At 40.4% G+C, this 20,972-nt stretch overlaps 1 protein-coding gene across 1 annotated transcript; it reads left to right on the forward strand.

The window, feature by feature from the left end:
* Positions 1–409: 409 nt before the first annotated feature.
* On the forward strand, positions 410–19,618 carry LOC139668496 (serine/threonine-protein phosphatase 4 regulatory subunit 3B-like). Its single transcript, XM_071548095.1, has 12 exons — positions 410–603; positions 12,248–12,831; positions 13,663–13,740; positions 13,951–14,064; positions 14,758–14,874; positions 15,070–15,201; positions 15,904–16,006; positions 16,479–16,637; positions 17,304–17,473; positions 17,814–17,953; positions 18,418–18,592; positions 19,396–19,618. The coding sequence occupies exons 2-12, from the start codon at positions 12,283–12,285 to the stop codon at positions 19,474–19,476; spliced, it is 1,818 nt and encodes a 605-aa protein (XP_071404196.1). The 5' UTR covers positions 410–603; positions 12,248–12,282; the 3' UTR covers positions 19,477–19,618.
* The last annotated feature ends 1,354 nt before the right edge of the window (positions 19,619–20,972 follow it).

Genomic DNA, 20,972 nt, shown 5'->3' on the forward strand with positions numbered 1-20,972 from the left:
ATATAATGCAGTTACTTTGAATGTGTAATTAGTGCCCTTTTATCATCATGACAAAGAGTTACCCCAGAATGACGTTGAGAGGATTTAAGGTTGTTTTATTGATTTTTTTTTTTGTCTACTCTGCACTTCATGACTTTGAGCACACACATCAGCCTAGTATTTTTTCTCCCATAAATTATCTATTTTTGCATTATCACTCCAGTACTCTACATGACCATCTAATTACCTAGTAAGATGCCAATTAGTAATAATGCTACAGCAGACCCTTTACAAGTCAATTTGATGTGCCTTTTTCCACTGTAAACATTAATTCTTGGCATTGTGTTTCTCAGTAACACTTCCACTGGCTGAGTGACAGCAGCACAACTCACCGGTTCGATGTTTCTATTGTGTCTGTACAGAAAAACCACGGGAAAAGACAACCTGTTATTTTAAAATCAGCACTGAGGAGTTCCTGCTGTGTGCATGTGGAGTTAGAGCAGAAGCACTGAAAGAACAGAAGGAAAGTCCATCCAATGCCCAGAAGCCACTCAGGAAACAGTGGGAATCACTGGAACAACAGACTTTGCAGGCAGGAATGTTGGCATATCCTTTGAAAAGAAGGTAAGACTGGTTGTTTTTCCCCATCTTTTAATTATAAGTAAATAATTCTATTCTAAAGTGTCTTTTTTACCAGTGAAAATGCAAGTGTGTTGTCTAATGAGTAGTGATGGGGTTCAATGATGTGTTCATGCTGTTCTAGAAAAAAATTGCAGAAATGTCAACAAAAAAAATTTATGATTTCCAGTTTTTTAGTCCAAAACACTTGTTACTTCTCATTTACTGGGGCTTTCTAAAAGTGTGTTCTTTATGCATAATACTGAACTGTACTGCAACAGGCGTGGTTTTTTCCCCTGTTACTTTGTAATTACTTCTAATTAAAGTAGCATTACTCTGCAATCTGTTTGCCATCAATCATGTCATTTTGAGGCTGAGAATATTGAAAGGGGGAAATCTGTGAGATGTTTATCAAAGGAACACAACCAAAGTTTTGATACAACCTCATTTCAGCCAACGTGAATCACTGCAAGTAATGCATATAGAGATATCAAAATGGATATGAGAAATGTTCTCAGGCTTTATTTGTACATCAAAAGAGTAAATAAATGCTGCTTCTGTGTGCTGGCTGCAGGGTGAATAGATTTTCTGCAAGAGCTTCTAAATTTGTACTTCTGACACAGGCTGTACCTTTTTTCTTTCCAAGACTTGGAATTTTATATTGTGAATTATCAGATAGCTCAATTGAATTTATTTCTACTTCTGAGTGAAAAAAATAATAGCTTTAGCAAAAGGTTTGAGAATATATTTGTAAATAGAGTACTTATATAGAAATCCTAATTGCACCTTTTAAATGAACATTTACGTGAACGAAATAATTCTCTCTGTAAATGTTTCTAGTGACAGTAGCAGCGCATGGATTGTGGCAAAGTGGATAGTTATGGAATGTTGTTAATCCTTTTAAAGTGTTTCTCCCAGGCCAGAACAGCTTCTATTGGTCTTCCTGTGGCTCTTCAACAATGAATCTAAGATAACTCTTGCAAATCAGGTTAAAGCAGCTTGCTTTGGGTGGTGGATTGGTCTGATGTCCCTTCTAACATAAATCATCCTGTGATTCCTTCATTTATGTGAAATCCCATCGTGTCTAAAGTGGGCCAGTTGCTCTCTCTGCCTTTTCTGTCTGCCACTTCAGTTCTATCCTGCAATTCTATTGTGATGTAATTTCTCAAATACTTGGATGGGATAAAATGGAAGCAAGAAAAGTCTCCCTGTAGTGCTCAGGTGTTGTAACATCCTACAGGCCTGTGTTGTCTTTGTGCTGGGTGTTCCACAAGGTGATGGTGCCTGTGTGATGGAGGAAGGTTTCCTTCAGGTTACCCAGTTGCTTTTGGCAGGCTGAGCTCACTGAAAATGTGCCCTTGTGGTCCTTGGTTCACGTCCTTATGGTTTCAATCCTTGCTTTGCAAACATGGAATGGAGAACCTGGAGACTTTGCTGCCTGTTAATGGAAGAATTGTACTGGATCCTTGTATGTCCAGGACATAAGCAGATAACCTCAGTTATGTTTTTGCTTTTATCCCTTTCTATTTTAGTTGGGGTATATGTGAGGCTTTTGCTCAAATACACTTAAGACTGTCAGCATGGGCTGCTGCTGTGGGATAAATTCTGTGTCGCTATCGGGATGAGCTCATGTGGACCTTTTATTCAACTTCTCCCAAGTGACCACTTTATTTCTGACATCTGCACTGGCTCCCATACCTCAACACTGCCTTGACATCAACACTTTAAACAAATCCTCATTGCTCTTGCTTTTGGTGACATCCCACACACGGGCCGTGGCCTCAGATGGAGCTTTTACATGGCCCTGTAAGACAAATCACGGTTGCTGAATAAAAGAGCTGTGGCTTTACTTTAAAAAGAACAAAAAAGAGATAAAAACCAGGTCAAAATGCAGATTGCCAGTGCTTTTTCACTTGCTTCTGAGGAGAAAACTTGCTCCCTCTGCCTGTTTAATCACTCTCCTTAATGCCAGCTAGACTCACTATTAGGATATTTAGAAGGCAGCTCTGTAATGACATTGAATTTATGAGGTCTCTCAGGGTTTCCTGGAGGGCACTATCATGCTACATTAAGAAACTTCCTGTGACCTCAGTAAGAACTCACTATACTGTTTATTTACTATGGCTTTCCCTTCATTACTCTGATTAAAAAGTATGATTTCATAGAAGAATATTCTTCATGTTCCTTCTCAGCCTTCTGCATTGGTGGTAAAAAAAAAAAAACCAAAGCAAAGCAAAACCCCCCAAACCACCAGCACAAGAGAAAACAGCAAAACCTTCCAAGACCCAAGAAAGCAACACTCAAACAAAACCAGAAAACCACCACCTACAACATAAATCAAAGGAGGATGTACTTCTTATTATGTTAGAGAAAAAGAAAAGAAAATAATTATAGAATTGTCTGCTCTGCTCTGCTTAGATCACTTGGGAGTAAATTCATTTATAAGATATGTGGTGTTTCCAACAGCTTTGCCAAAATCCAGATTTTCTCCAATTCTGCTCACAATACTCTAACATAGATCAAAGTTACACTGCAATTCTTAAAATATTCAGGCACCTCAGTTGCCTTCCTGATGAAAAAACATGAGCAGGATGGACAACTATAAGCTGACCGTGGGTTTATTTTTATTCAGCCTCACTCCTGTTATCTCTTTGTATACTTAGATGATAAAAATAGATGTGGGCACTTGAGGGGATTTTGTGTTAATTTGCTTGTGTGTGTATGACATCTGATTCTCATGCCTCAGGGACTCTCTGCTACTACAGTAGTATAAGGGACATTTAAATATTATTACCTCATTTTGATGGATTGCCATAAAAAGACTTGACTGCAAAGGAGAATAAATTTTGTTCTGCTGTTAAAGGAAATTAAATTACTGTAAATTCAAGATAATCTTGTCCTTAACTTCAAATTTGTGTAGTCATTAAGAAGGGGTTTGGTTTGTTTGTTTGTTTTTTAACTTCCTAGAATGGATTCTCACACTTGCTGGTCCTGGAAGCAGACTAAGGTTTGAAAGCTGGATTAGAAATAAGACCAAGAAAAAAAATATTAGCTGGCTGTTGGTTGTTACATGAACTTTCCAGTGTCTGTAGAAAGTGCTTCTCCCCCTGGGTAGAATCAGCCTTTATTTTCAGTGAAAGCAACTTACAGTGTAGTTAGATTTTCTTATTATCCTGTCAATGCTTTTCCCCAAGTATCACTTCCCTGTTTGTGCCTGTTGTTGGTTAAACCTGAGTTCCCACACTCAAAATTCGCAGGTTTTTTTCCATACACTGAGATAAATTTAATTGCAGAGAAATACAGAATGTTCATCACTGAACACCTCTCTGGAAAAAAAAAAGAAACTCAAAGCCCTGCAATGTTGTTTTGGTAATTTCTCACATACCTGCCCTGATACAGTAAAACATTTACTGAGATTCTTGTAAAGGGATTGAATTCCTCTTTTTGTCTTGAACTTGATGGCATGAACAGTCAACACTCAATATAGCAGGTAACAGAGAGTGAAGTAATACCAGGCAACAAAGTTCAGGCAATAATTGTTCTTTACTTTTCCAATATTTTTATGCATTCGATCTCTTTATTTTCTGAACACTTTCATGCTGATATTAAACATACTTCCTCTTCTGGTAGTTGCACCAACATGACTCTGTTAATATTTTCTAGGAATTAAAATGTCTGAACTTCCACATTTTCAAAATTGATCCAGCATTTTGCATGGATAAGACACAAACCAATTTACAAAACCTTTTTTTTAATCTAGTCATATAAAATGGCATTTTTAAAGAGAGTAGTATTTATTCACTTCTTTTTCTATGCTTCAGAGGACAGTGTTTTGAGCCTTGTGTTGACGTCAGGAAGCTCGTTATGATTTTGATTATAACAGTGATAACCACTTTATGTCTACCAACAACAGCTGGTTGCAATGTTTTATGAGTATACACAGTTTTTAAAAAGAACAAATTAAGTACAGAACAGTGATTTTCATAAACTTTGCCTTGGTTTTTGTTATATTCCAGCTCACTTCTTTCACATTTGTCAATCTTTAATTTTGAAGAAAGGAAATTAGTGACATTCTCTGTTCTGGATGTAATGAGCTGACTCCATTAAGAAAAGCAGCACGTCAGAGCTGCTCCTGGGGAGCTGATGCAAATCCTTCTGAGCATCACCATTCTTCAACAAAAACCAAAACAATCCTCCTGATTTCCCAGACGTTGTTTCTGTACTCCCTGATTTCACACACACAAACACACAGTAGTGCTTTAACTGCTGACTGTCCTCTCAGCTTTGGAGTTTATCAACAGTTAGGGAAAACTGCTGACTCCAGAATCAATCCACTTTGTGAAGGTGCTTAGCCACTTTGGGAAGAAAACGTTGTTTGGGTTGAATGTGTTTTTGCTTAAACAAACTGACAACTGGATTGGAAATGCAATTCCTCCAGAATCCAGAGTGCACTCCAGCAGGCAGGAGGTTTGCTCCTGCACAAATGCTGTTCTAATCTCCTTCAAACCAGCACTTGTTTGGTACAATACTCTGGATTCAGGCACTTTTAAATCACCTGCTTTTACAAGCCACTTAAGTGTTGCAGTATCAGCACCATCAAACATTAATAGTCACCTTTACTCCTGTTCTTTATTCTGCTTGTTTATATCCCCTGTGCTCCTTGAAGGATTCCCTCTTGCAAGGCTCTGCAGGAACCAAATGTCACCCAGTTCTGGGGAGCTGCCCTGGGCACACTGTGCTTGTGAGGAATGTTGTGTTGTCAGCATCATGTTGGAAAATACCCATGAAAGCTCAGGATAAGAACGTAAATACTCTCTGGCAAAATAACCCTGGAAGTTATAATGATCCTAATCATCCTGATTTTCTTCTGAAAAAAAAGTGCTTTGAAAAAAAGTTCATGGTCTAGAACTGAAACTTTCTTTAAAACACTGGTTTAGTGCCTTGGGGGGATTCTCAGAATATCTCTGGGGTCTGAGGATAGAACAGTTTTCCCTCATTTCATGGAAGAATGCAGGTTGAACTTGTGCTGACTTTCTGTAGTTCCTTGTGATAGGGCAGTGACAGGTCTCAGATCATTGCACTCTCACTGTCCATTCACCACTGATCTGACCTTCCCTTGAGGTGATGATCTTGCTATTAAATGTACTCATAAATTACTAGAGAAGAGTAAAGAAAGAGCAAAGGAATGGCAGAAGGGAAAGAAAAAGAAAAAAAATCCTCTGACAACATTTTATAGTGCTAAAAGTTTGAAAAAGAGTGGAATGGCCTTTCTTGGGAGCAGTGAGCTAGCAGCACAACAGCACGTGTCATTTCAAGTCTATGGTCAATAAATTCAAGAGATTACAGTTTAGAAGAAATAATGTCAGCTGCTTGGGCACCTTACTGAGTGTTCCATTAATGGCAATATTATGATATTTGCAGTATTAATGGCTCCCTAGCTGGGAAGCAGCTCCCTAGAGTTTGAGAAGCAGCAACACGAGAGGGTGCTTGCAGAGTGGAAGATACCAGAGATTTAATGATCTCGAAATGAAGTGTTTGAAATATAATTACAGGAAGAACCTTTGTTTTTCCTCTCGTGATTATGTTTGAATAACTAGGACTGCAGTACCTGCAAAGGAATTCGGAAGTAAATAATAGCTCAGAATTCGTTATCTTTAGTTTGAAGAAAGGTCATAATTTGAAATGGAGTATTTGATTTAAGTGGTCTATCTCTGAATTTGAAAAGTGAGGGAAATAAACTGAAATCTATTTAAGTCAGAGGGACCAGATCCCTTGTTACTGATGTACTTCCAGTTCATTTCAAGGCAGTTTTGATTTATACCAACTGTGCTATTTATTCCTACTTTTTCCATGGAAAAGCTGGGCTGCCTCAGGTACGTGTGATTGCCATTTGGGGTTGGTTTTTAGTAAACCCTGCTCACGCATCTCAGATGAGGGAATGTGGCCTTCAGGCCTGAGGCTGCATAGCTGGGAAGGGAAGAGGGTCCAGGTGGTTGGGAAAAGATCCATTTTATGATTTTCTATCTCTTCTCTGAGTCAAAGCACTCCTCCCACTCCTCCCAAGTGCAATCTAAGTGAAGGGAAGATATTGAATAAGGTGTGGATTGCCCAGGGACTGCTGTGCTGCACAGCCAGTCTGGAAATTGCTGTGAGATTGGTTTAATTATATAAAGTACACTGCTCTGATATACTAGAGTTGTTAAAAGACAATATTCCCAGAAATGTGGTTAGTCTTTAAAATCGAATGTCTGAAAACAGCAATTTAATTAAAGCTTTAGTACTTCTGGGAAGGGTTTTATGATGTAGCAGAAATACTGAGTTTGCTTTGTTGTGATGGTTTTCCCCAACCATTGGCTTGCTAGGACTGATGGAGGCTGACTAAAACTCTGCATCCCACAGGAATTTCCTTCAGGTGTCCTGTCATGTCCCAGCTGTGTGCTGGATGCTGTGCCAGCAGGGCACCCATCCTGCCAGTCCCTTTGGCTGCTGCTCTCCAGCCTGGCCTGCTCTGCTTTTCTCACATGTGTAACATGGGTGAAAGTACTTTCCCCTACACATCCACTGATTAGATGCCCAAACCTCTTGCAACTCTTCTCTGAAGGGGCTGCAGACTTGACAGCAAGGTGTGTATGAAGGGGACCTGCTGGACTCTTACATGCTGTATTTAGAGTTCACCCAGTTCCCTCAGAAATAAATGTATACATAGGTCCCTTTCATTTTAAGGAGGATGGTGCTTCTCCTAGGAAGCCATTAAGGCTGAATTAGGTTATTTCAGAACTAAAATATTTTCATCTTCAGCCTATTCTTAGGTGCCACTCAAACATAAAAGGCAGGAAATGTGACATACAGGCTGTCAAAAAATGCCACCTTTAAATCTCTTGATCTGTTTAATACCCAAGGCTCCTCTGCCATTTGGCTGTAGCACACAGTGCTACTTTAAGACTGAACACTGGAATGAAATTTTTTTTCAAATTCCAAGCTCTTTCCCAGCAGCCCAGGAAAGCTTTTGACCACTGTCACTGAGGCAAAATTGGTGACTACAATTTTCTGGCAACATGAACCTTCCTTAACTTTTTGTAAATCAGAAACTTTCACATATTTTTCTGTGCCAGTTCAGGGTCTTGGCATGTTCTGGCTTGTGCAAGAAAATGACTGTACTGTGGCTTAGTACAAAATAATGAGCTTTGCAGGTCTTATCCAGTCTTGCCACAGGTTTTTGTCCTTGCAGTTGGGTTAGACTGGAGTGAAAGGTTTTCTGCCTGAATGCACTGGGAATTAGAGCAGTCCAACAGGCCTGGGTAGAGGTGAAGCTCTCTGGGCACCCACTCCAACAGTTGCTCCCTCTGTCTTTTTCTGTCAACTCTGTTGTGTTATAATTTTGCTAAAATGCAAAGGGGCAAACTTGAGATCTAAAAGATTTTATCTGTAGGGATTTCAGTGTAGAAATGTTTGTAGCTAGAAATTATATATCTCAGATCCCAATGACTAAAAATAGGGAAATAAAAGGGATTTTTTGAGGCTGGACTCTGTGGTTTGTTGGAACTTCTTATTCTAGGTATAAGATTAATTGTAATAACAATACAAATAAAGTACAACAGCTAATGATAACATATAAAAATATCTAATGAAATTATAGTATTGATAATGGATTAGCCCAAATACACTTATAAGGGCTCTCTGGTGCCCTCCTCAGTTGCTCAGGGTGGTATCCCTGGACTCTGCAATCCTTCTGTTCCCCATGTTAAGATGGATTAGAACAAACCAAGCTGCTTTGCTTTAACAGCAAAGATGCTGAACATCTGTGTGTCTCTTTGAGGGATATCCAGCAGGGCTGGGAAGTGTTGGTTGGGTCCATTTTGACCTCAGTCCAGTCTGGCAGATCACAGAGGCCTCAGGACACATTGAGCTCTTGCAAGAAGGGCTGTACATCTCCTTATCTTTTGTTTAAGGCCCTTAAATCTCTCTTCACCATATAAATGCTACTACTCCACTCTTCACACTGATTTTCTCATGTAACAAAAAGCTTTGAGCATTGCTGGGGGAGCAGTCCCTTTGGCAGGGAGGAAACAGCATAGGACATTCCATGGTCTTTCATTCCCATTGAGAAAAGAGGTGTTTTTTTTAATTAAATATTTTCATTTAAAAACATATTCCTGACTAGTAAGCACATGAGGAGTATTTACTTATCAGATGTGTAAAGCCCTTTCATGGTTTTCCTTTATTATACCTTCCAAAATACAGAGAATATTCGGAGTTGATATTTTTCACTTCCCCACTTCAGCAGAAGACACACCAGCCCTGCTTGATATCTAGTTGCAGAGAAACAGGAAAAGAATAAAATGACTATTTATCCACTCAACAGATAGAGTATTACCTGAGCTCAGCACAAGTTGACCTTGGTTTCTAAAATTTTGGTTTTAGTGATGTATTTCTCTGTGTTCTTTGTAATGGCAGTACTGGGGAGATGGTCCTCTTGGTTTCCATCAATTAACAGGTCACAACTCTTAATACACACAAGAGCTGGTAAATGGACTCTGAAGAAGCCACTTACATCCTTTCATTCACTGATTATGCATTAAACTCTGGTGTATGGAGCAGGCCCTGATGTCCCAGAAGGCAGGAATACCATGGTACTGGACAGAACAGACTGAGAAATTACAGTATCAGGTACTTGGGAATGGAAAGATCAGAAAATGTCTTGCACTTGGGCTGCTGACAGCTGAATTACCTTTTAAATTTTGACCTCTGCTTGGGTGAAATACAAATTTTTCCATCAGCAGAACTGACAGCCCTTTGCCAGAGTGGAAAATGCCAGGGCTGCCCCAAATTCCAGTGCTGGGGTTCCACATCCTGTATGGATCAGGGCATTGGAGTCAGGCGCCAAAGCTGTGCAGAAGGAGAGGTGTTTTCTGATGCATCCCTAGAGCTGGCATTTCTTATGGATCACTGGTAGCCCTATAGCTCCTCACACTTTCCATGGATTGCAGACAGAGACTTCAAATTCCTGGTTCTCCATCAAAGCTATATGGCCCAGGAATGCTTCTCTCTCTGCATCTCTGCTCTGGGTTGTGTTGATACAGATTTAAACAGTGTTACAAGGGCTGAATGGTGGCAAAGAAAAATGGGTTTGCAAAAGTAACATCTCTGTTGGACTAAGCAGTTCTTCCTTCTGATTATGCCTGACATGGAGCAGGGAATGAGCAAGCTGTGCTTCATCAGGAACTGCCTTGGACAATGCCAGGGCATCTCTATGTGGCTCTAGTGTGAATCCTTCATATATTTATTGTTCTCCAAAGCATGTGCATTCTCAGGCACTTAATGCTATTGATTTAAAAATCAACAAAGACATTTAGAAGTCTCAGAAAGCACTGAAAATCAGCAGGATTCAGGGTATGCTGCTGGTTTTGAGGAGGAAGTCTGAGATCCTTGATAGCCAAGGCTGTCTTGATGATATATATCCATCTGGTTCCCACTGAAGGATTCCCTGGATATCTTGGCAGAGCTGAACAGCTGACTCCAATAATGTGAAACATGCCTGTGATTTTCATGAGAACTGAAGAAATAAGTAAACCCAGTGTAAACCAGCCACAAAAACTGGGAAGTGTCACACCTCCCACCCTGTGCTCCAACAGTCTGTTCCCTCTGGATAAAGCACCAGCTGAATCTATCTTTAACCATTAAAGGAGTTGACGAGCAAAGCATCTGTCAGCACTAGCTGGAACTTTTTGTGCCCTAAAGTGCTGCCTCTGACTCTTACAGCTGGTGGTGGTCTTCAGGAGACAGCAGCATTTTGAGACCAAAAGAGATGCTGGAATGTTGCAGCATGGTTGTTTTTGTCCATGGGATGTATGGAGAGCTAAAAGTCACAGCCTGCATGGATTGGGAATGTCCTCAGGTCTGCAGTGGTGCCAGGCTGCATAGAGGAGTTACCCAGCCTGGTTAATGCTCTCCAGAGTAATGGGAAAAGCCTGTGTTACACTTGCAAATTGTGTCTCTGAGGATCACTGCAAGGTAATAAATCATTCCCAACCTTCTGAGAGCAGCGGTCTGCAGGATGCCACCTCTGGGAATGGAGATGAGATGCTCTTTACAAAACTGGTGTTTTGGAAAGTGGGAATTATTCCTAGCTAACCTATCACTTGATTTCCAAACTGTCACTTCATAGCTAGTTGCTGAAAGTTTTAGCCAGTTTTTTAAAAGTCCTTTCTTTTAATTTCAAATGTATGTTTTTCATTAAATGCTTTCATCACTTTTTTTCCCCACAAATAGAAAGACAGATCTCTGTTTCTTTGGAGATAAAACACTCTTCAATTCATATTCCACAAAGTGCTTTTGCACATTTTTAATGGGCTAGGTAGAAACATTTTTCTTGGTTTTGTAATGTTTTAATTGAGATGAAAATTCAGTTCTGAGCATTTTCATAAAATGAAAATTTAAAAAAAAGTATGACTAGGCATGAAACATTTTAATTCTACTCTCCCTCATTTCTAAGATTTACTTTCCTTTTAAAAATTTGTTTTCAAAGGAGAAATGAAGCAGGGTGTCAGAAATATGAAGAGTAGCCTCATAGCTTAAAGTCCAAATGAGATACTCCTCAAAACTAATTTCTGGCAAGATTCATTTTGCTAAAAATAAATCAATGTCTTCCAGTAAAAACTCTCTATTAAAAAGATTCTGAGCAGCAAAAGTATCACAACTTGTGCCTGTGCATGGTTGCCTGTTTTCCAAAGGCTTCCACAAAACTTTCTGCTTTGTTTTTCCAGGGACTCATTCCATACATGTTTCAGATGCAGTTTTCTGTAGGTGTAAGATGGGAAAAGAGCACTTACCTTTGGCAGATGGCATTTGACTTTTCTAACATGTTGTAGGGTGTGTTGCTGCGAAGGGGCTTTGGTGCCAGCTCAGGTGGTGTGGGAGTGGCTGCCAGAGTGGCTCCTGGATGGTCCTACAGGAAAATTTCCTTAACATTGACATCCCCAACCCCTCCACACCCCTTTCCTTAGCCTCTCTCCTGTAAAGCTTACAGCCCTCAGTTCAGTGCTCCAGTTGGTGAAGTGTCCCACATTTCTGTGAGGGCAATTTGGACATAGTTAGGTTTGGAAGGGACCTGAAAGCTCATCTGGTTCCAGCTCTGCTGTGGGCAGGGACACCTTCCACTAGATCAGATTGCTCAGAACTTCATCCAGCCTGGCCTTGAACATCTCCAGGGGTGGGGCACTCCATAGCCTCTCTGGGCAATTTGTGCCAGTGCCTCACACCCTTCCAGTCTGGAATTTCTTCCATATGTCTCATCAAACCAGCTCAAGGCCATTCTCCCTATCCCTGCCTGCCTTGGGAAAAGTCCCTCTCCAGCCTCCTTGTAGGCCCCCTGAAGGGGCTGGAAGTGGTTCCAGAACTTCTGAGAGGTCAACAACAAGCAATGGTCAGTTGGTCATGACCGTTGGCAGTTGTGAGACCAGTGATCCAGAATCCAGGAGGGGGAGGGATGGACCAATCAGAAGGCTGCAGTCCAGGTGACACCATAAGGGCTTGGAACGCCTGTGGCAGTTGGAGGGGCAGAGCAGCACAAAGTTAGCACAGCACTTGTTCCTGTCATGCTCCCCTCTTGTTCCCTTTTTGGTATTAGCGTTGTGCTCTGGAATTCGCACAGGACCTTCCTGAATCAGAAGAGGAACACCTGAAGAAATGAGTGGAATTAGTCTTTTGATGGACCTTCCTACCTGCAAACTCCACAGACTAAGAGAGATTGCAAACCTCTTGACCTCTGTTCGCCGCTCTCGTGTCCATAAGGAGAAGGTAGCACTGGTCCTGAGACAGAAAGGCTATATCCCAAAACTCCTACAGCTTTTCCAGGTCTTGGAGCACTTCAAGGATACCGAAGGCCTGCATCTTCTGTTTGACATTGTGAGAGGAATTCTGTACCTGGATGAAGCCATTCTGTTTGAGGTGATGTTTTCTGACGAGTGTATCCTGGATGTTGTTGGATGCCTTGAATATGATCCTTGTTTGGCTCAGCCAGAGAGGCACAGGAAGTTCTTGACAGAAAGAGTAAAGCTTCAGGAGTTTATTCCTGTCAGAGACCCCCAGCTCAGGCACAGAATCCGCCAGATGTCCATAGCACACTACATTCATGCCATCATCTTGCCAAATCCATCTGCCTTTGAAGAGGGTTTTCTTTCTACCCTCTCTTCCTTCATCAGATGCAGCAAAGAGGAGATTTTAAGTGTGTTGCAGGTGAGTGATTTTAGTGTGGCATGGATGGGATCTGTATAGATCCCTCTGGCTGTAGTCTGGAAATGGGTTAAAGCTGCTGAACACTGTGTAAATTAATCCCAGGTGCTTTCATTTGCACAATGTTTTGATTACTACCCCTTTTTTCTGCTCCCTTGGATTCTGTATTTTCAAAACAGTGGATTTCAAGTGAGTATTTTAACACTTTTTAATGGCTTGTAAAGAGTTGAAAGTCCTTCTCTTTGATTGCCAAGCAACATACAACTTTGGAACCGGTTTTGGGAAGGTATTTAGGGAACAAGCCACATTTGGTATTCTGTATTGGGGATTTTTGTTACACTCTTTTCCATGTGAAGGGGTGCAAAGAAAGGGATGAACAGAGAGGGCAGGAAATGCCCAAACACTTGAGAGATGATGGTGTTTACCCTGGTTTTCTTGAGGCCTGAAGGAACAGGGTAACCAAAAGGCTTTACAAGTGAAAAGGTGTCCTGTATATCCTTAAATATCCCTTGGCAGTAGAGGATGTGAATCGGAAAAGCAAGTAACAGTCCCAAAACTTTATCATCTTGGCAAAGCAAAGCACCTGCAAGTGGGAAAGCTGGTTTTACTGAGTAAGGCTAAGGAGGACAGGACTGCAGCCAACCCATAACCTGTTGATGTTGTCTGCACTCGAAATGATCCTGCTGGATGTATACTCTGGCATTTGACTTGTTTGTGGCAAAAATAATGGCAGTGTGGAGAGTTTGACTTTGTGTAGTGTGGGATCCTGAAAGATCCATGTTTTCACTTTCCAGAGGCACTCTGTAAATTGCATTCTTTTTGTGTGTTCTGCAGAAAGATGAGACATTTTTGGCTGAAATTTTTGCAAAGTTAAAAGATAAAGCTACTGCTGATAAGCAACGATGTGAATTGGTGAGTGTTCTCAGTGGTTCCTCAAATGCTTTAAATGAGAGAGATGAAGCAGAAAGAGTGAAACTGTTGTGCTGGTTGTGCAGTCTTGGAGGTGTTTCTGGAGAATCAGCCATTACACCCACCCTCTGTTACAAATTATAACTGTTTCCTCCTTTGTGAGAGTTTTCTGACTCAAATAAACCTGATGTTATTTTTTTTCCTATGCACTAGATGAAGTTTTTAAGGGAATTCTGCGCCTTTTTTGTTGCGTTACATACAAAGAGAGATGAATTTCTCAACGCTTTGGCAAAGTTGGGAATTCTTCCAACTCTTGAAATGCTAATGGTAAGTGAAAACTTACAGCTGATTTTAATAAAACTAGAAAAGCTCACAGCCATTTAGCCAGGTTTGTTGGATGTGCTGAGCACCTTTTTGTAAGTCTGGAAAGAGTGGAAATTTCTTGGAATGTTCAGAATCTAAAAGCTGCCCACAGTCCTATTCTGGTTTATTTGCTCTTACTATTTTCACTTTGCATAATATAGAAGTCTGTGGGCAATGCAGTCCTTGTGACAAGGTAGAGTGAACATTGAAGGAGGTTCTCTTTCATGCAGAACTTGATTGGGTTCTTTTATCAGACAAAATCACATCAGAATTCTCGTTGCCTGTAAATGAGCACAGAAATTGTTGTACACCTTGATTTGTACAGCTGGTCCTTTGGTATGAAATGCATAAATTGTGGGTAACAGAGAATATCAGTGTTTTAGATATTCTAGCAAGGAGGGTGATGTGAATCTTTCCAGCCTAGATTAGGGCTCTCATGTTGACAGAAAGTCTTGTGTGCTTTCTGAAGGAGGGAAAGAGTGGCAAAAGATTTGGCGACTTTTTTGTCATTTTTCTGTAACTTTATTACCATGTTTCTCATATAAACTTTGTAATGAAACATTCTCCAGACTTTTAACTGCCTCTTCTTTGCAGGTTCACTTGATAATAAATGCCAGACTTGATATACTCTAACAAATTAAACCTCTTTTTTATTAGGGAATGAAAAATCTGCAGGTGAGATCTGCTGCTACAGATATATTGTCTTATCTGGTACACTTTAGTCCATCCATGGTCCAAGAATTTATAATGAAAGAGGCCCATCAGAGTAACAAGGTAAGTAAAAGTGATTTGGAGATTGTTGGATATACCAGTTTTAGGGCAAACAGGAAAATAACCAGCCAAAAAATTTCAATTTCTCTGTTTAATTTTTATTTAAAATATTTGCAGAAACTGGGGAACTAATTCCATTCCTGTTAGTAATTTTTTTTGTTTGGGTTTCATTTTGTTGATTTTGTTTTGTTTTTGCAGAATACCCAACTTCTCATTGTGACCATTAAGCAAATGATCTACAATCCTGACTGTGGACTTGGAGGAGAAAATCAGTTAATGGAGATTTTGTGTATTCTGATTAATCCAAAGAAGATGCAGGACAAAGCTACTGTAAGAGAACACAAAGGGCAGGAGAAATTACTGTCTCAACAAAGTTGAAATTCTGATACTCTCTATTGCTATTATTGTGGGCAGAGGATTAAAAATTTTAGGCGTTTTTAACTGAGTGGAGGGTGATTTGATAGTGACTTTAAATAAGCAAAATATAGGCTAATTTTGCTAACAAAAGGTATGTGTCTGGGGCACTGTGCAGGCATTAAAGCAAACAGTCCCTTGTGTCAGTGCCATATCTCTGTCTGACCACAGCTCCCTCTAGCTGGATACAAATCCTGAAAGAGGAGAGTCCAGTAGAGTGAAACCAAATCCATGTTTTAATACATAATATTGTACCAGAATACCTGTAAAAAAGGTTTGCAGGTTGTTCTGGGCAAAAATAACTGCGTTTCAGAGTGGTTTAAGGTCACTTAGTCAAGCACTTTGGGTCATGGGGGATTTTCAGGTGAATATTTGCATCCACACTGGGAATTCTTTTGGGTGATAGCTAGGTTGGTTGGATGCCTCACAGATTTTTTCCAGTTAGAGAATTCAGTCTTCACTGAGTGAAAACAGTGCTGCAGGCCCCACCAAAAAAATACAGGCAGACCTGAAGGAGTCACTAGAATTCTTGGTGGGCTGTTTCTTCTGTTACTACTCTTCCTTATTCAAAAGACTGTGTGTGAATGCCAGCATCTAATGAAGTTTTTGCTGTTTCAGAAACCAGAAATAAGAGAATTTCTCAAATTCTTCTACAACCGTTGCATTCACATTCTTACTGCGCCGCTTCTGGCTGGGACATCAGAAGAATCATCTGAAAAAGGTAATGACAATTCCCCCTCCTTTCATCCTGAAATGTTTTGAAGGCACTTACATTCCTGGGAACAGCAGTAGGCCTGTGATCCCAGGTGGGAATACTCTTGCTGCAGACTTCTGTTCCTCCAGGGCCACCAGGTCTGCTGCTGGCAGGAGGTTTCAGAGTCCTTTCTTGCAGCTGTGAATGCTGATGGAGCTTGATGCTGAGCTTTGTACAGCTGTCCTTCTTTGATGTCTGCTGCAAGTTATGTAGTAGTTTTACTAGTCTAATTTTAAAGAATATTTGCTGCAAAGGCAAAAAAGCCACACTTGTGTTTGTCATTTTGTTCTGACCCAATGTCCTTCTTCCTTAAGCAATCCAGTGAAATCAAAATCCACTAAAAACATGTCAGAAACTGGAATAGCAACTGAGCTCAGTGTACATGACAGCAGATTTTTTATTTCTTTGGTATAACTTAAGACATTCATTTTTCTTGTAGATAATTATCGAACGGCAGAAATACTCTCTTCAGTTTTGGAGCTGCTTTCATTTTGTGTGCAACAGCACAAATATCACATGAAGAAGTATGTTATAAGGAAAGATCTGCTAAGGAGAGTACTGGTATTGATGAAATCCCAACACAAATTTCTGGCCTTGTGTGAGTATGGAGCTGTTGTGATTTCCTTCTTCAAGGCTTTGTGTGTCCTGGGTGGAAGGTGCACCAGTACCACTTAAACTCAGAATTCCTGTGTTTTACTGGCTACCATTAAGCAATTTGGAAAAAAAGGTAGCAGCTGTCCGTAAGCACAGACCAGTGCAGTTTCTGGTGTGGGGGGGAGAATTGTTGTCTCTTTTGAAGTTCACAGGGATCCTTTCAACTCTTCATGACAGTAAGGATCCTTTGTGATCAGGTGTCTTCCTAATTAGCATGGAACTGTGTCCTTTTTTAATAAGGTCCTAAATCTAGTGTACCTTGTGGAGAGGGAATGAAATTCTGTGAACCAGGATATTTAAAGACTTGGGGTCAATTCTGGGAGGGGAACAGGAGAGAGTTAAAGTTTAACTTCACACATGCTTAAGTTTTGCTGCTGAACTTGAGAAAGAAATCAGTGGTCCCTGATGACCTTCAAATACCCAGGAAAGCCCAAGAAGAAGAAAGAAAGGTTACCTGTAAGCAAATGATGCTTCTGCACTTTCCCCAACTGTTTCTTGATGCTCTTGCTTTGGGGGTGCATCTTCCTCTTGGAACACCAGGTTTTTGAGTTCTTCCACAAAGAGCTGTGGTGTGTGTTTATTAAATGCTTGAATGTTTCTCTTCCCACAGCTGCTCTTCGTTTTATGAGGAGGATAATTGGCCTGAAAGATGACCTTTATAACTCCTACATCATTCAGGGAAACCTGTTGGAACCAGTTGTAAATGCTCTGCTGGATAACGGGACAAGGTGTAACTTGCTCAGCTCTGCTGTGGTGGAGCTGCTTGAATTCATCCGAGCGGTAAGTTCAGGTGCAGCTTCAGCACTGAAACATCCGTGGCCTCTGAGGTTGACAGGCATAAAGTAGTTCTCCCAGAGAGGAGACATCCCAGTTTAGTGGAAGGGTTAGAAGTAGAACTGGGGCACTGCTGAGTTTACTGTCCATTTCCATGGGAAGTTTAAGAATTCTTTCCAGATCTCAGCTTTTTTCTTAAGGATAAATCATTGCTTCCCATTTGTGCTTGACAAGAATGTTTTGGCTCTGGACAAGGGATTAGTTACTTTCCAAACAAAACTCAAAAGATTTCTGACCTTCTAAATGTGAACATTTGAGACTGAAACCCTGTTTTGTTCTCATGCAGGAAGATATTCAGTCTCTTATTGCACATATAGTTGAGAACTTCTCTGCTAAGTTGGAATCTGTCAAATACGTTCGCACATTCCAGGAAATGAAGACAAAATACAAGCAAGAGAAAAACTGGCATAACAAGACAATGAACAGGTATGGCCCAATTTCTGTCTTCTGAGACTGCCAGTGACTGCCATTCTGCAGGACTGCTAGTTGTTTTTTTCTTTTCCAGAGGGCAGCAGAAGAAGGTGGGTGGGATTGGGGTTGGGTTTCATTCTTGCTGGAAACCTTCTTGAACTTGAGTAAACCCCATCTGTCTTTTCTTGTGGCCTAGAGTAGTAGAGCTGATGTGGATCAGTAGATTAAGTGTTCCATTCAGAAAAATCTCAGTTTATGAAAAGCAGGATCTTGCTCTGTCTCTCCAAGTTAGGATTCCATCTGCCTCATTGTCAGCTGGGATGTTGGTGAAGCTTACAGTGAGGGTGGAATGGAGGATGGAAGTGAATTGCCTTCTCCAGCATGCTGAATTCCCTCAAAGCTCTGGAAGCCACTTCTGACCCTGGCTGAGTCTGAAACATCAGGCAAAGCTCCAATCCCTTGTCCTGTGTCTCTTGCAGTGTTCCCTCCATTATGCCTGGCAAGACATTTGTCAGGGGTGCAATACTCTCAAAGGCAGATGAAAAACAGCAGATCAGTGAAGTTGAAGAGCAGGCAGCTCCAGCATCACCAGAGGGCTCTAATGTCTTCTGTCCAGCATGCAACACCTCACCCACAGTGATGTCACCTGTCAAGGTGGGACAACTTGTGTGGAAGCTGCTGCCCTCACGTAGGACAGCAGAGCAGCCATGTGGGGTGTAACAGGGCACAGTCAGCAATGGCCTGTGTGCAGGGTATTTTAGATGGGGCTAAATTCAACCAAAGCCCTGTCTAATTTGGGAGAAGGCTTAAGAAAGGCTTAAGTGGGACTGGAATCTGTTGGTAACTGGTAGGTGCACTGGTAGGTGCAGTTCTCTTCTGAATAACTGAACTGTTGCCTCCCCTTTTCTGTTTTCCCTGACCAGTTGGGGCTCTCTTGTGTGTGTGATATATAGATGAGATTGTGGGTTTTGGGATGTATGTTAGTGTTGCCCCACTGAGCAATTAAAAAAATGTTTTTAAGCAGGTGAAAGTGGAGGCTTTGTTGTACCTTACAAGGCAGAGCATTATTTGACTCTTTAGCCCACGAGCTCCTGAGCAGCTACAGAAAGTGCAGCAAGAAATTTATTGCCCACTCCTAAGTCTTAGTAGCAAACCAGATGTGTGGTGGGCACGTTGGATTTGGGCCTGTCCAGCTGGGAGCTTGCAGAGTGATTTTAGAACAATTCTATGGCCAGATCCAGAGAGGCAAGAAGCTCCAGTTTGTTTTGCCCCTTGAGTTTCAAAACCACTCTCCAGACAGATGGAGCTTGGAATGCAAAAGGCATCACCAACAAATCTGCTGCTGCTGCAGAGTCATGTGTCCCCTGTGGGTTGGTTGGGGCTTGTGTACTAAAATTGCTCAGTTCTATTTTTTTTAATGTGAGAAATTCCTTTCTTTGTCTTTTCCCAACTGGCAGAGAGGCCTGTTTGAAATATTTGGTTTCCCGGATGAGGATGAGAAGGCACCTCCAAGGAAAAGAGCTCATCTGGATTGCTAAAGGAGACCAAAACCTTGGACTAAAAATGTTTATTGTGGGGTTGCAATGCTGCAACTGTGTAATAATAAAATATGTAATCAACTGCAACCCACCATGTAGGTCACTCTTTATGATATGTTATTATGTAATGATAATGTCATATAGTGGTAATACATCTTAGTAATATAATAATATAATATATTTCAATATTAATATAATATATTTCAATATTAATATATTTCAATATTAATACATAAATAATATATAGTTACTACCATTAGTATAAAGTCATAGAATAATATAATAATATAAATTAATATAATTTTTAGTTAATATAAAGTAATAGAGTAGCAATATTTAATAATATATATATTAAGTCAATTTGCCCTAGAGTAGTTTATTTTGAAGCCATTTCTCTGTTTTGAAGATTTTTGTAGTTGGTTTTAATTGTAGCTCGTTTGAAAAGAAAAAGTGCTGTCTGTATATATAAGTTATATAGTTTGTTCCATTAAACAGAAATTTATTTTGTATTAGAGATAAAGGAGTTAATTCATTTAGGACTCTGTAATTTCCTAAAATGTGTTATTTACAAATGCTATTTTAATAAAAAGTTTTCATGAAACTTGACTGGGTGGGATTGTTTCTTTTCTTGTGAGTTACTGTTGCAGTCAGTGATGTCCTGCCATGTGTAAAAGGTAACCCCTCTCTTGGCTTTGTTTTCAGCCTCTCAAGGCCTAACCAGCAGAGTTTTAAAAGATTTCTTCTCCTTTGAAAATTAATTACTGGTCACATCCCCAACCTTGCCATTAAAGCAATTTTTTTTGCTAGAAGTTGCATTATTTTAACAGATCTCAGTCCCTACTTCTGTACCATCCCAAAACTGATGGGAGCCCAAAGAGCAGGTCACAGATTAGGAGCAAAAAGGCATTTTAGCCATTCATTGGTTATGGGATGGTTAGCACAGATGTAGCACTTATTCTTATCAAGCTGCAGTAATTCCCATTAATGTGAAACTTCATCTTGCATAAGGAAAATGGGATTTTCCAAAACCACTCAGTGTCTGCCTAAGCTGCTTCTGTTGAAGTTCTGCTGATGCCATGTGCTTGAGACAACTTACTCGAGGGCTTTACACTTTGATCACCTCGTCTGGGTATGAAATGAGAAAAAACAATGAGCTGTACTGCCAACCCAAATAATTTCAGCAGAAATCTTTAGTATATTTGTCATAGCACTTTCTTTAGAAACCTGTAAGAGAGAGTCATTTTTTATTTAAGAGAACAGAAGAAACTTCTGGCTCCTAAACCTTATGACTCAGGGGGAAAGTTAATTATTATTTCTAGAATAGTTTGTTACACAATTTTTTTGTTGGCTCATTCATCATTCTTAAGGGTTCTGTGAGGAGTTGCCCTCTTGACTTCTCAGGGCTGATAATTATTGTGTATGGAGAGAGGGCATAAAGAAGTCGGGTAGGATCATCCCTGAAAAGAGGTGGAGTGCACAGGGTGAAGAGTGAGATG

Source organism: Pithys albifrons, chromosome 2, assembly GCF_047495875.1.
Source record: "Pithys albifrons albifrons isolate INPA30051 chromosome 2, PitAlb_v1, whole genome shotgun sequence".
Taxonomy (NCBI): Eukaryota; Metazoa; Chordata; class Aves; order Passeriformes; family Thamnophilidae; genus Pithys; species Pithys albifrons.